Below are 14,616 nucleotides of genomic sequence, written 5' to 3'. Positions count from 1 at the left end.
ACCCTTTATCCCCAGCCCCACCCCGGTGAAAGCGAGGGAGGGCGGGGGAATGTCGTGAGCGGGGTCGGGGCCCCCGGAAAGGGGCGGGACAGGGCTGTTTGGTTTCGCCGGGTTAGAAAGTTAGCACCCCGCCCTGCCGCCTCCCTGTGGGACCGGCTGCCCCGAGGGAGCAAACGCCCGCGGGCGCGCCCGAGGCAGCCCGAGCGTGCCGCGGCGCGTGACATGGCTCGGGAGGGGGGGCCGGGCCCGCCCCCAGCGCTTGTGAGTGCCTGGGGCTGGCCGCGCGGGGACGTGGCGGCTGGGACGGACCCCCCGCAGCTGTTGCCATCCCTGCTGGGGGGGAAGGGCGCGAGAGGGCTCGTAACTGGGCGCAGCGCTGTCGGCCCCCGCGCAGGGCGGGGCTCGCAAGGCGCCCACAGCCGGGAACTCCCCTCACAGCCGCAGCGGCGCACAGGACCAGCCAGCAGAACTACAATCCCCACAACCCCCCGGGGCAGAGGTGGCGGTGACGCCACCCCGCACCCCTCCGGCCGGCGGCGAGGCCCGGCGCCGCTATTCGTGGAGCGGTCTGCGTTGGCCTCGCGCTCAGCCGAGCGGAGCGGCGGAAGCATAGAGCGCGGCGTCTGGCGGCGCAGAGCGGCGCCGCTCCGCTCCAGCCCCCAGTAAACAGTCGCTAACATGGCGGCTCGGAGGCCTCGCTCCGCCTCGGGTGAGTGAGTCTCCCGGGGGCGCGGCGCGGCCCGGTCCCCTCGCGGGGAGACTCGTTCCCGCCTCAGCCGGGCCCCCTAGTGGGAGCTTCTCTGCCCCGAGCGCCCCCGTGCCCCGGCCGGGGAGGGGCTTGGCGGGGGCGGCCCCTGGTGGCTGCAGGGCGGGGGCGGGTTGGGAGGAAGCGCCCGGCTCGGGGGATGCGCTGCTGCCGCCGCGTCCTGCCGGGAAGTGGCTGCCCCTGGGGTGGAAGCTGCCGGGCGGGGCTCGGGGCCGGGACTCCTGGGTTCCGTCCTTGCTGCGACAACGGAGTCGCTCGCGAGGTCCCTGGGGCTCAGTGTGCGGCCCCCGTCGCTTCCTCGTCTGTGGGATGGGATTCAGAGTAACAGCCGTGTTAGTCTGTATTCGCAAAAAGAAAAGAAAAGGAGTACTTTTGTGGCACCTTAGAGACTAACCAATTTATTAGAGCATAAGCTTTCGTGAGCTACAGCTCACTTCCTCAGATGGGATGGGAGCAGCCCTTAGGTCCCCTGCAGCCCGGCTGCTTGGGAGGATCAGGGCTGCAGGGCATGACGGTGTTTAATGCAAGGTCAGATCTTCAGATAAAGTGTGCCACCGAAATGTCAAGTATTCAACAAATGCCCCCGGAAATCCTAGCACAGTCAAGAAAGGGGAGGAATGAATAGACTTGCCATTTAGGGCCTTATTCAAAGCCATTAAAGACAAGAGGTTAAATTTACAAGGTACTTTGCAGTGTTGGGGCGAGGGTGAAATAATTTCCATAGCTTGCTTCCTTTCCCTTTAGGCTTGTCTAAACACAACTGTGGTACAACTTTTAGCTGATATAGTTCTCTCTAGTGTGGACACAGTTATACCGATGTAAAGGTGCTTTATATTGGTGAAGGTGTTCCTGAACAAGAAGGGAAGTAAACTATACACATTTATACAGGTACAGTTGTATCCACAGCAGGGGGTGTAAAACTATAGCTATTTGGGTTAAAAATGATCACACCCCTAACCATCATAATACTAGTACAAAAACTGTGTAGACCAGGCCTAAGACAAATAATCCTTATTTGATGTTTCTGTCCCCTCTGTAATAAACAAGTGGACAGTTTGTAGTTGCAGCTACTTACTACTAGTGACCTGGTAACAGGAAAGTTCAGTGCTAGCTTGTTGGGGCTGCTGTTTCTGTTGTTTGAGTCACTTGCCCTCCATTTTAAGTATTCAAGACCATTAAGTATTGATTGCAACTGATAATAATGTGATAATACCATAGTTTTATGTGTGTATCTTCTTAATTTACCAGCCTGTTGACCTGTATTTACCTCAAAATTTTAAAAAGATGGCTGAGACTTTTGTACTGAACTACTTACAGTTGAGAAGCTCAGAACTAATGCTTTTATAACTTGCTTTGAACACTCACTAAAAGGAGAATCACCTATGTTATTTTTTATTTTTATTTTTTTAAAGAGCACGACAGTGATGATGATTCGTATGAAGTATTGGATTTAACAGACTACGCAAGGCGTCACCATTGGTGGAATCGTGTGTTTGGCCGAAATTCTGGACCAATTGTAGAAAAGTATTCTGTAGCCACTCAGATTGTAATGGGCGGAGTGACTGGTTGGTGAGAGAGGATCACTTTTGATTATCGTGCCATGCATTTGACTGTTCTTAAATTCTTGACTGTTCTGTATCATTCGAAGTGATAAACTGTTTGAGCTTGCATGGTTTCCTAATTAATAACTGTAAATTCAAGAGATAAGGAAAGAACTTGCCAGTTATTGCAAAAGAGCTTTGAAGAAGTGACAGAACTCTTAAGATCATTTCTTTAACAAACAAATGGGAAATTACTGTATATAATGCTAGTGTTACTAATGAGTAGCATATTTTATTTGTTATAATACAGACATGAGGCCTGTTTGTTTTGTTACTGTGAATAAGACTTGCATGTAAAACAGGTCAGAAGAAATGTGGGGCAGACTTAGTCAAGGGCCCCAAATACATTTTTTTTTTTTAGGTGAAGATGTTTTTTTGTTTAAAACAAAAGCCACTTGAAATTGAACAACTTCTATGCAGTTTTTACAGATAGTGAAATGTGAAGTTGTGTTATATCACCTCAGCTAAAAAAGACATTTTATCTGAGTATTCTGTTTTAAAAAAAAGTTTACAACCATAAGTACAAAGTATTAACTTAAGTTCTAATGTTAAAACATTAATATTATATGACAACACTTTTTAAGTTAATGAAAACAGATATTTTTGGATTTAAACAATGCTATTATGTTTAAAATGCAAATACACGGGAACCTGAAAGTAAAATGGGCTAAATGAAAGTGAAATGAATCTCTATTGTACAAGCTGAGTGCAGTGTAAAAACAAACAAAAGAGCATAAATGGTGAAAAGACCATTATTATTTTAAAATTGTTTAAATAATATGAGGTGTTTAATAATAGAGTTGGGGAATTAGTAGTTTCAATATGATTTTTAACCTGTCTGTGTCTCCCTACAGTTTTTATAAATAATAGATAAATGTACAATAGCCTTTGGAGTTTTTAGAACAAAGTGTAATGGGAGTTTAGTGCCAAAATCATGAAAAGTGCCAAATTGAGGAATCTAGAAATGGAAGTATCTTTTCTATAAAACAGGTGCAGTTTGTGGAGTGACAGTGAAACCTGTTTATAACAGCCCTACAAAAATACCTCAGTCCCGGCACACACAGGCCAGCGCTAGAACTGACAAGGTGGTAGACTCATCTCAGAGTGTGCCAACAAGAATGTTAAATAGAAAGGAAGCTTTTCTCCACTCGAAAATAGACTAGGACCTTGTCCACATGCAATTTTTGTGCTGATTTAATTATTTTGTTGGGGTGTGTGTGTGGTGGTCTTGTTTTTTTACTGAAATAGTTAAATCGGTATAGCCCCTACTGTGGATGCAGTTATATTGGTACAAAAGTCCCTTTAACCAGTATAGCTTATTTCTCCTTCCCTACCAGAATAGATATATCTATAAAAGCACCTTTATTCTGATATAATTGTTGGCACTAAGGGGGTTGTAATGTTTTAACTGATTGTACCAGTTAAAGTGATGCAATTTAATTAAATTATTTTGTGTAGACAAGGCCTGAAGCTACCAACTCAATTTCCAGAGAACATCAAATAACCATTAGTTGATAACGCCCTTTCTGATCTAGACTTGTGCTTCATCTAAGTCACTGAAAAGTGTTTGTATTACATAAATCTATAATTTCTCATAAATTGCAGGCTACAGAGTAAGAAATAGGAAAGTGAAACTCTGTCATTTTAGCAATCCAAAATTTTAGTAGGGTTTAATATGAAAATTCTGAAAAGTGGCACTGTGGGCCAGACAAACTTAACTTTATTGGAATGTTGTTTTTTTGGGTCTTCTAAGGTGTGCAGGATTTTTGTTCCAGAAAGTTGGAAAACTTGCAGCAACTGCAGTAGGTGGTGGATTTCTTCTACTTCAGGTATATAGAATTTCATATTTTAATATTTAGGGAATGTTTTATATTTGAATTATATGGAAAAAACTCAGCAACTGGCTTATACTTGGGTTGGGAAGGGGAAGGTGAGTTCCATATCTATTTCTTATATTAGCCTTAGCACTTAATAGAAAAATACCAGCACAGCAGCAGTATATTTTTACTTAGTTTTACATTCAGTTTTTAAAAGCTATTGATCAGAAATGTTATAACAAAAAGGAATAATCAAATATTTTAAAATAAAAATAGTTTCAAGTGAGCTGAAAGAATGAAAACCGTAATGCAGAAATTGAAATACTATTTTTGAGTTGATCTTGCCAGACTTAGCAAATTGATTATAAAATTACCACTGCAGAGATCAAGGAATGTAAGCAATCTTTATTTTCTGTTAACGGGGATGGAATCTCAAAGGTACCTGAGTGAATTAGACTCCTTTGACAATCATAGTCTAGGTGTCTAGTTTATTATTATTGTAATGTTGAAGACGTAAAAAACTGATACAAATAATTGCATTAGGAGTTCTTAATATAAGAATAACTGTGGACAGGTTGCCTCCTCCAGCATTTATTTGAGACTCCTTCCACATTTTGTTTCCTTTTCTTCATCTGCTGCTAGCTCAGCTCTCTGGCCTACTTTTGAGAGTAGCCTTTCCCTTAGCACTAGTGTTGCTAGTTATATTACCTTTTCCTCAGCAGCAGCTTCCTCTGACCTCTCCCGGCTCCACAGCTTTCTCCCTGCCCAACTGTTCTCACCTCCTCAGCTCTACTGTAGGGCAGATTAATAGGTTTTTGAGGACAAAATAATAATTTTATCACCTAGTCTGACCTCCTGCATTATATCCAATGATTTGGGATTGAGCAAGAACATACATTTTAGAAAGACCTCAAATTTTGATTTAAAGACTTTGAGTGGTGGAAAATCTACCACATGCTTTGGAAAGCTGTTCCAGTGGTTAATTATGGTCACTGTCCCGCCCCATCTCAGAATGACATGTGGCCTAATCCATTTTCTCCAGGTCACTTCAGAGGAAGTGAACTGAGAGCCTAGTAATGAACCAGTAGGTTCATTCAAAATTTATACCCACCATTTTAAAGACTGGACAGTCTTCTCACTAACAGAGTCCTTGAAGTTTCTGAAAAACCTCTCCCACTTTTCTTTTATTTATTAGTATGGGACCTGTAAGTGCTGCTCCTTAATTAGCCAAAATGTTGTTGTGCTGTGAGGTCACTTCCATCCACTAGCAACTTTTACTTTTTACTTGATTCCCCTAGATCCTTGTTAAGTGTTGTGGTGTTCTCACACATAGGTACTTGTTAGTTTATATGTGTTCCAAAAATGGTGTGGGTTTTCAGCAGGTCTGAGAAATGTTTCTATCTGATCCATTTTAGCACCAGTGGGGACAACACTGAAATGGGTCAAACTGAAACGGTTCTGATAGTTTTCCCAAAAATGTCTCTCTCGCTACTGATGACCTTTTGAAATATCTAAGACTGACTGTTGCTGTGAGTTGTGCCCATGTATCCCAAGGGCGTTGCTTCCGAAATGGTTTAGAATAACCCAAATATGGAGATGGTGCACAGTCAATCTGACTAGCATGGATACACTGAATTCTTTGCCTTAAACCAGTGCCATACACCTCTGGATCAGTTGGGAATGATTCAATTCTTTGTGTAGGCACAACCTGTGGGGTTTAGGAGTGCTCATTGTACTTAAATATTTAAATTCCATTTATCCAGAAGAGCATGGGTTTGGGTTTCAGAACTGGCTTTTCCTGCTTAGCAGTACAACATTCTACCACTTGGCTAGCCTTATCAATTTGTGTCTCACAAATTTTGAATTAAAAAAAGAAACAAAAAGCTTGTAAATCACTAAAGAGCCTATATACAAATGGGGAAAACAGGTTTGCTGCACAGTAACTCCCCACTTAACGTCCTCTCGCCTAACGTTGTTTCAGTGTTATGTCCCTGCTCCATTACAGAACATGCCCATTTAAAGTTGTGCAGTGCTCTCCTATCATGTCGTTTGGCCTCTTGCTTTGTTCACAGCTGGCAACCCCCCTATTAGCTGCCCTACGCCCTCCCACCCACTGGCGGACCTCGCGGATCAGGGCCTTCCCCCTACTCCTCCTGCCCAAGGCAATCAGCTGTCTTGCAGCATTCAGGAGGCTGAGGGGAGGAGCAAGGACGCAGTGCGCAGCCTCCCCCATTCCTCCCCAGCCTCCTGAATGCCGCAAACCAGCTGATTGCTGCTGGGAGGAGGGGGGAGGAGCGAGGACACTGCTTGTGGAGTAAAGGGGGAGGAGGTGGAGAAGAGGCGGGTTAAGGGTGGAGGATTGGGCGAAGGGGTGGAGGTTAAGTGAGAGGACATTAAGTGGGGAGTTACTGTATTAAATTGCTTGTGTAAAATGTATATAATGCCTTTTGTCTGGCAAAAAAAAATTCCCTGGAACCTAATCCCCTTATTTACATTAATTCGTATGGGGAAATTGGATTCACTTAACATCGTTTCACTTAGTCGCATTTTTCAGGAACATAACTACAATGTTAAGTGAGGACTTATTGTATCCATTTATGTATATCTTGATTTTTGTGTGTGTGTTGGCCTTTCCTGTGGAAAATATCTGATAAGGAAATTTATGAGGGGAGGGTTGGACAGGGTAGAACTATTATACTTCAGTTGTACATTTAGGTTCAGTTGTCTCCATCTTTGATTCAGATCAGATTCTGCTAGAAGTAAATGTCTTAGTCATTTAATTCTAGGTACTTTGCATATTAAAGATTAGTCATAAATTGAATGGTGGTCTAATTACGTTTCTAGTCTTTAAAGTATTTTCATTTAAAAATCCTCTGTAAATACACAGTGTAAATTCACTTTAATTCAGGAATATATGCTGAATGCATTCATCGAACAGGTTCAAGGGTTTTCAGCAGGTGACTAGAAATTAACTTTTTTTTCAAGTTTCCTTGAAGTTTCAAGTTTTGTTAATGCAAAATGTTGAGAAGTTACAGGTATCAGTGGAATCCACTGGAACAAGAAGGGGTCCTGTTTTTTGGGTAGGGTACTCAAGTAGAGTCCTATTTGTTTAGTTTTTGAGATTCGAGAAAAACCTAACTTTTCTTTTAGTGTATATTAAATTGATTTCAAGGGATCTAGTTGGAAACGAAAAACAAAATATATTACGTGGTTTGTCGCAGGTAGCAGATAGTAAGTCAAATTCTGAAAACAGGCTAGTTCAATTAGCAACATTACAACTGATCCTATTAAAAAGTAGTCTTGTAGCGTGGGGGAGAGAGAAGGAAAAGAATCCGTTAAGGAATAGGCATGGCTTTTATAAGTAAAGACCTTATTATCCTCATCAAATATCATGGAAGTTGGATATTTTGAACAATTTAATATGATTAATTGTGTATTATTTTTTGTAGAAAGAGTAAATTCTCCTAATGTGCCTGATACAAGGCCAGTTCAAGTCCACTATAATATATAGGCACTGGAAAAATAAAAGCAACTAATAAAAAATTCATTTCTCATAACAAACAGTATCAAACTTAACATCTTTCCTTTTATAGCAGGGGTGGGCAAACTTTTTGGCCCGAGGGATACATCGGGGTTGCGAAATGGTATGGAGGCCAGTAGGGAAGGCTGTGCCTCCCCAAACAGCCTGGCCCCATCCCCTCCCACTTCCCGCCCCCTCCTGGGACCCCCCGCGCCCCTAACCGGCCCCCCCCGGGACCCCACACCCTATCCAAAACCCCCTGCCCCATGTCCCCTGACTGCCCCGACACCCTATCCACACCCCCACCCCCTGACAGCCCCACAGGGACCCCTGACCCATCCATCCCTCCCCCACTCCTTGTCCCCTGACCGCCCCCTTCCAGGACCCCCGTCCCTAACTGCCCCCCCCCCAGGACCCCATCCCCTATCCAACCCTCATGCTGCCTGTCCCCCCCCAGGACTCCTCCCATCCAACCTCCCCTGTTCCCTGTCTCCTGACCGTGCACCCCCCCCCCACCTCCATCCCATCCAACCGCGCCCCCCCCCTTACCCTTACCATGCCACTCAGAGCGGCAGGACAGGCTTATTTGAAAGCCTGGGAGGTGGGTGGGCACAAGCTGCGCAGCTCGCACAGTGGCATGGCTGCAGGGGTTGGGGGACAGCGGGTGAGAGGCTGGGGACTAGCCTCCCTGGCCAGGAGCTCAGGGGCTTGGCAGGACGGTCCCGTGGGCCGTAATTTGCCCACCCCTGTTTTATAGCCTTTAGATTAACTGGTTCCTTATAGTAGGGAGAACTATGGAGAAACATGCCAAATCCTTAAAATGTGGTTCCCCTCTGAAAAGTGACTTTGGGTTAGGTTTTTTTGTTTGTTTGTTTTTGGGGGTTTTTTTAAAGCACTTTGTCACTTGAAAGATCTGTTTCTTGAGACAGAGTGCTGGGAGCTAGTAAGTGAGCCAACACTCTGATCACTTAGGCATCAATCAGCTAATTGGCTGATCAGGCCAATTTGTCCACTAATAGAGGGGTGTAAGGAGGACATAGGAAGGAACTATAGAAAGGGAGTAACTAGGACTAGCTGAGCCCAATGTGTGCCAAGATCTCAAAGAAGGGAGACCTCTGATCAGCCAATTTGTCCACTAATAGAGGGGTGTAAGGAGGACATAGGAAGGAACTATAGAAAGGGAGTAACTAGGACTAGCTGAGCCCAATGTGTGCCAAGATCTCAAAGAAGGGAGACCTCTGTTTCTTCCTGGCCCTGCAGGAAAGGGCTAAAGGTAGAGAATCACTGTATATAAAATATTGCTACATGGGACTGTAGTGGTGATGGAAATGTAAATAAATCATGCAAAGTTGCCACCTAGCAGTGAGAGGTTCCTGGGGCATCTGAGGATGTTGATGGAGCATGCCCCTTTACTTCTGTATATTAGTCATATCTGTTCAGTTCAGTGGCAAAATGTTTTTACTGCTCTTTGCTCTTGTTAGACTAAGGTCTGTGTCTGAGTCAATCTTTTGTTAGCCGTTATTTAATCATAAGTTTTATCTGTAGTAATTTATTTATTATTTCTTTTCCATATTTGGACTCATTCCATTTAAAACACCATTGATGGGTTCATGTTTTCACTCAAATGATTCTGTAACAAATGGAACCTTTGAAAACCATACAAGGTGCAAAAATAACACTAGGATTTAGCTGGCCTACTCTGGTCTACGTACTTCACTGAGGTTCTGTGGTAGCTATGATATTGCGGCATGATGCATGCTGGGACATCTCAATGAAGTTAGGAGAGGGCAAAATGCTACGGGGGGATAAAAAGGTGAGGGTTTCTCAAATTCTTGTGTTGAATATCCGACTTCACAGTTTTGTGCACCGTTTGAGAGGGGCATTCAACAGAACTGCCAAAGCAAATAGAATTTTATATTGGAAATTTGCCTTTAAGCAAATGCATTAGGTCTGACAAGTTTTAGTAGAAATATTTTGGGTCAGATCCTTAGCGTGTGTAAACTAGTGATTTTTTTTAATGGCACTATCTGAGGATCTAATCCCTAGAGTTTAAGTCTTCAAAAGGAAGATTTACCTTCTCTGTTTCTTTTAGTTCATTTGTTAACTCCTGTATGATAAAAATTAGTGTTTTAAACACCTTGTTAAAGTATACACATGTGTGGTAGGTAATGCTGCCTGTTTAAGTATCAGATTTATGAATCTGGAACAGGGTAAACTTTAAGCATTTTCTGTTGTAAAACTAACTGAATGCTATTTAATGGTAACAAGCACTTCCTCATGTTGGTTGGTTTAATGTGAGTGAAACTTCCTGTTGGAGAAGCTGGTTCTTTAGTCCGCTCTTCCTATTCCATCTGCTTCTGCATTTTCTTTATTGTGTTCCATAACAAAGGTGTTCACAGCCCATGTGAGTAACTGCAGCAAGGTAATCTAGCTAAGAAGATTCTTTTGAGTTAATGACTTCAGCAGAACCCAGTGACTTCAAATTAAAATGTGGTGTTTAAGTTCAAGACATCATGGAGGAGTTATTCCTGGCCCCATACTTAAGATTGTGAACAGGGTTCCATCGTATGACTTTCTCACTAGATGAATCTCAGATTTTGAGTTCATATTAAAAACAAAACTTACCCATAAAGTTTATGGATAATATATATAATTAATGGATATATAGACTGATTTACCCAACGTTTAAAAGACAGTTGCAGATCTTTGTAGCCTTGATTTTCCTTTCTTGATTAATTGTGGTGTTTTCCAATTAAGAGGAATTATTTGTAGTAAGTCATTGTCCACAATGTGTTCTCCACTCTTACAAGAAAATGCAGTCTCTGCCCTAAAAATTTTGCAATCTATGGCCCTCATCCTACAGCCACTTAAATGTACATTACTTTACTCATGTGAGTAGTCCCATCGACTTCAGTGGGACTATTTGTGTGTGTCAAGTTACACAGCTGCGTAAGTGTTTACAGTTCAGTGCCTAATAACAAAAATATGGGGGAAAGGGATAAATCATTCATAGTAAAAAATGTGGGATTTTTTTTTTTGGCTGTTTGAGGATTGTTTTTTAAAGTTAGGGTGAACTTGTCTGCAACTGCTCCTCTATTTGCCCATAATTAGTTGCCTAATATCTTGTTGGCATTATGGTAGAAGTGGTTCATGTTATTCACTGATACTTGTACCATTTATTTGGGGCTTAGTGATGTGGAGAGGGCTAGAATCCTATAGTATTAGGTTCTTATTATGCTGAACAATTTATAACACTAAAGACAAGAGGATAGTTCTCTCTATTTCTGTGTGAGGTTTAGATAACAGATTCTCTGAGCGCCCTGTCCTAAATTAAAATTTCAACAGGGATGCTGAAAGAAACTAAAATGAAACAAAGCTGCCTTTTAGTCCTTTGATAAAAGTGCTTTCAGTTTCTGTTTTGCAGCAAGTAAAGCAGTAATAAATATTGAGTATATAAATTGACCTATATAAATTAACCTGTAAATTAATCTCAAGCATAGTATAAAATAAAAAGTAGAAAAGGAAGGAAAGAAATGAGAATCTATTGAACCTTGCCAGTTCTTTTTCAAAGTATATTTTTGATTTATTACAGAAATAATTTCTGGCATGTTAAAACACAATATCTGTAGCATCTGTAATTAAAGGACCTGAACTTCTATGGTTGTCTTTCTCTAGAAAAAGCAAACCCAAAACAGTTTTTAAAATTGGGTAGACACAAACATCGTGTGATTTGACTCTTTGGATGTTGGTTAGTGTAATTATTCTTACTTAATACTTTTTTAATTGCCCTAGATTGCCAGTCATAGTGGGTATGTGCAAGTTGACTGGAAGAGAGTTGAAAAAGATGTAAACAAAGCAAAAAGGCAGATAAAAAAACGTGCAAACAGGGCAGCACCTGAAATCAGCACCCTCATTGAAGAGGTAAGATGTTTTTAAAAAATAAATTGTTCTGAACTGTGTGCTGTTTCATTTCGGTTAAGATTACATTGATTGAGGTTTCTGGCCTTCCACTGATCATAGTTATGCCTGATAACTAAAATTCTAGGCAGCATTTGAAAACTTGTGCGAGCATAGTCCCGCTTCTTCAGGAAGACTTACACAATCTTATCAACAGAACATAGTTCTATGTTTTAATAAATGTTAGCAGTCCTGCAGGACAGCCCAGTACCTATTTGTTATATTAATGGTCACTTCCAGGTGAGATTTTTTGTTCTCATGCCAGACCATAACAATTACTTCTTGCCTTATGCTGATCAGGCTTCAGGGCTTGTCTTCATAAAATAGAGAGGTACAACAGCCATGTGCCAGTTCTGGGAATTTGCATCCTACTGTAAGGCCAATTAACATCCCAGTATATTGGTTGCTTATCACTTTACTTGAGTAAAATAAAGTTGCTTTTTGGTGGTGGTGTTGCAGCTCAAAATTATGATTTTGAAAAAAATTACCCTTTCCCCCTTTTTGAATGAAGTAAAAGCATTTTGGAGCTGGTATTGAATCCTTAGGTGTTTGTAATCTTTGAGCTTCTTGTCACATCTGGATAACGGACTGGTGGTGCAAACATCCATCTACAAGGCTTTACTGTCCCCTGCTATACTCTCAACCAAATAAATGCAGAGAATCTCTAATTGCTGGTGGAGTACTGTACTAAAAGTAATTAACCCCTAAGTGTTTTCATATTGACTTTAAAATGAGGAATAAGTTTGCCTATGTACAAGTAATGGGAATTATGCTTTAGATTGCATGAAGTTGTCCACCTCGTTCCTTGAACCAGTTTAGCGAGTGTCCCTCTCCAAAACGTGTCTGTGGTGTGCATAATATTGATGCACTCAAGAGGAATTACCAACATTTTTCTGATATAGCTGAGGCCCATTTAGTTTTAGGAATAGCTTCTCATTCGAGGACTTCCCTTTACCAACAGAATATTAGAAAAAGTGAGTCTTTTTTGCCTGGAGATGTATGGGCTTTTTCTGACTACTTGTCTTGAAGTCTGACGTTTGTTATGCTGCAGAGAATCATAGCAATGCCCACACTGGTGTCTCTGTAGTTAAAGATGTTGGTATCTCCAACATAACCTATATAAAATTATACCTTCATTTCCAAATTGTTTTTATAATTTTAATTCCAGTCTGAAACTTGGTATACAGCTCTCTAAATCAGATGTAATTTAATCAGTCTCTTTTGACAGGCTGAGGGGTGGACCCCGGAGGAATTGAAAATAGTGTTCAAATGACTTTGATTTTAAAATTGTACACTACTCTGTTGCCTGAAATATCTAATGTTGTTGGTTTACAAAATGCCGATTACATCATAGTAAAGATGTAAATCACATTTATTTTGCATACCTGTCATAACCCACAGATTATATTGTGTTACTACTTGTATCCAAACATCTGTTGATATAGTACGATGCTTTCCTCTGGTATATGATTTACAGCATTAAAGATTACAAAAGTGTGGATCAGAAAGAAGTGACCTTGAGATTATAATTAATCTAATTATAATTAATTCCCTGTGTCTGGTTAAAACAGAAATGAGTTTAGTGGTGTTACCCTAGCTCTCACATTTTTACAAAGGAAGTGTACAGTGCAGAGTTTCTGCACAGAAGAAGGCCAGTATTGGCATAAGAGCCATGCTACAAGTCAAGAATGAAGTGTGATGTTAAAGTCTGCAGAGTCAGCGTGCACTATACCTGACTCCAGCATGTGCTATATCTGCTAAACTAACAGGTTTTGAAAAATAGTAAAAACCTCTGTTCTTATTTAATCATAAAAATACTAAATGTTCCCATTAGGTGTAATGGTTTTACACAGATCACTAAAAACTATTTTCTTTTTCAGTCAACAGAATTTATCAAACAGAATATAGTAGTATCCAGTGGATTTGTTGGAGGCTTTTTGTTAGGACTTGCATCTTAAGGACCTGAATTTGTCTTCCTGATGGCATCAACCACAACAAAGAACAGTAGTAGTGATTAGTGCACTGTCTTAAAGCAAAGCAGTGTGGGTCACTGATCACTCCAGAGCAAGGAGAATGGACTAGCCAGACAAACTGGAAGCTTTTATGTTTTAGGCTTTTGCCTTCTGACGCTTGGCATAAGATTTGCTGAAAAACTGCAGTGTGCTCATAATAGCATTTTTTGGACAAAACTGGTTAATTTTCATCATGACTTTTTTATTCTGTGACCATTCAGAAAATAGCATTTTCAAAATGTAATTTGTGGGATATCGCTATGCTACGGTAATGTAAGAAGGAAAGCTCCATTTTCAATCTGAATGTTTTCCAGATAAATGTTGCTTTATCTTTATTTAAAAGGTATTGTCCTTCATGCTGTAGTAAATAGTGCCAATTACTAATAATGTATACAATATGTAGCTTCAGCTGGAGGGCTGACAATCTTCCTTAGAAATCACTGCAATAATCTATAAACCTGTAATAACTTTTTACAGAAGTATTAAGTAACAAAGAATCATGATCATATTAAAGGTGAAAATCAAACCTTGATGGGGGTCTTTTTGTACTTTATTCTATAAACTTCCCACATCTTTTAACATTCAGGGATATGGCGCAGGTATTTGCATACAAATTACTGTATTGTACAAACAGTACACACATTATTTCATCAAATGCATATCATTCATAAACTTGCAGATAGTTACAATTGAAATACACGTATTTATTATGTAAATATGTACTCTTTAAACCTTTGACACTTAAAATTACATTTTTATATTTTGTAATCTAGGGAGAACAGCTCATTTAATCCACCTGTTGGAAATCTCAAGTGTTGAGGTTTCCGTTTAACATTGAAAATGTTTAGTTGAACTTTAAAGCATGTCATACAGTGTAATTTGAGTAATCCAAAAGCACTTGCCACAGTCAGTTTCAGTAGGCAATAATTATTCACTTCACTTC

The 14,616-nt window shown here is 41.0% G+C and overlaps 1 protein-coding gene across 1 annotated transcript; it reads left to right on the top strand.

Annotated features, from left to right (window-relative positions):
- Positions 1–310: 310 nt before the first annotated feature.
- On the top strand, positions 311–14,193 carry FUNDC1 (FUN14 domain containing 1). Its single transcript, XM_084647044.1, has 5 exons — positions 311–709; positions 2,179–2,335; positions 4,121–4,196; positions 11,497–11,625; positions 13,542–14,193. Exons 1-5 carry the CDS (start codon positions 679–681, stop codon positions 13,617–13,619), a joined length of 471 nt encoding a protein of 156 aa, XP_084503170.1. The 5' UTR covers positions 311–678; the 3' UTR covers positions 13,620–14,193.
- The last annotated feature ends 423 nt before the right edge of the window (positions 14,194–14,616 follow it).

The sequence above is a fragment of the Lepidochelys olivacea genome (genome assembly GCF_965140295.1).
Source record: "Lepidochelys olivacea isolate rLepOli2 genome assembly, chromosome: 1".
NCBI classification, from domain to species: domain Eukaryota; kingdom Metazoa; phylum Chordata; order Testudines; family Cheloniidae; genus Lepidochelys; species Lepidochelys olivacea.
This window is presented reverse-complemented; position numbering and strand designations above follow the sequence as displayed.

Bases quoted from the DNA above. Each gene is read 5' to 3' on its own strand.
- FUNDC1 (XM_084647044.1), top strand. From the start codon at position 679: ATGGCGGCTCGGAGGCCTCGCTCCGCCTCGG. The intron at 4,197-11,496 runs GTATATAGAATT...TAATTGCCCTAG, and splicing joins GTGGATTTCTTCTACTTCAG to ATTGCCAGTCATAGTGGGTA. The intron at 11,626-13,541 runs GTAAGATGTTTT...TTTCTTTTTCAG, and splicing joins TCAGCACCCTCATTGAAGAG to TCAACAGAATTTATCAAACA.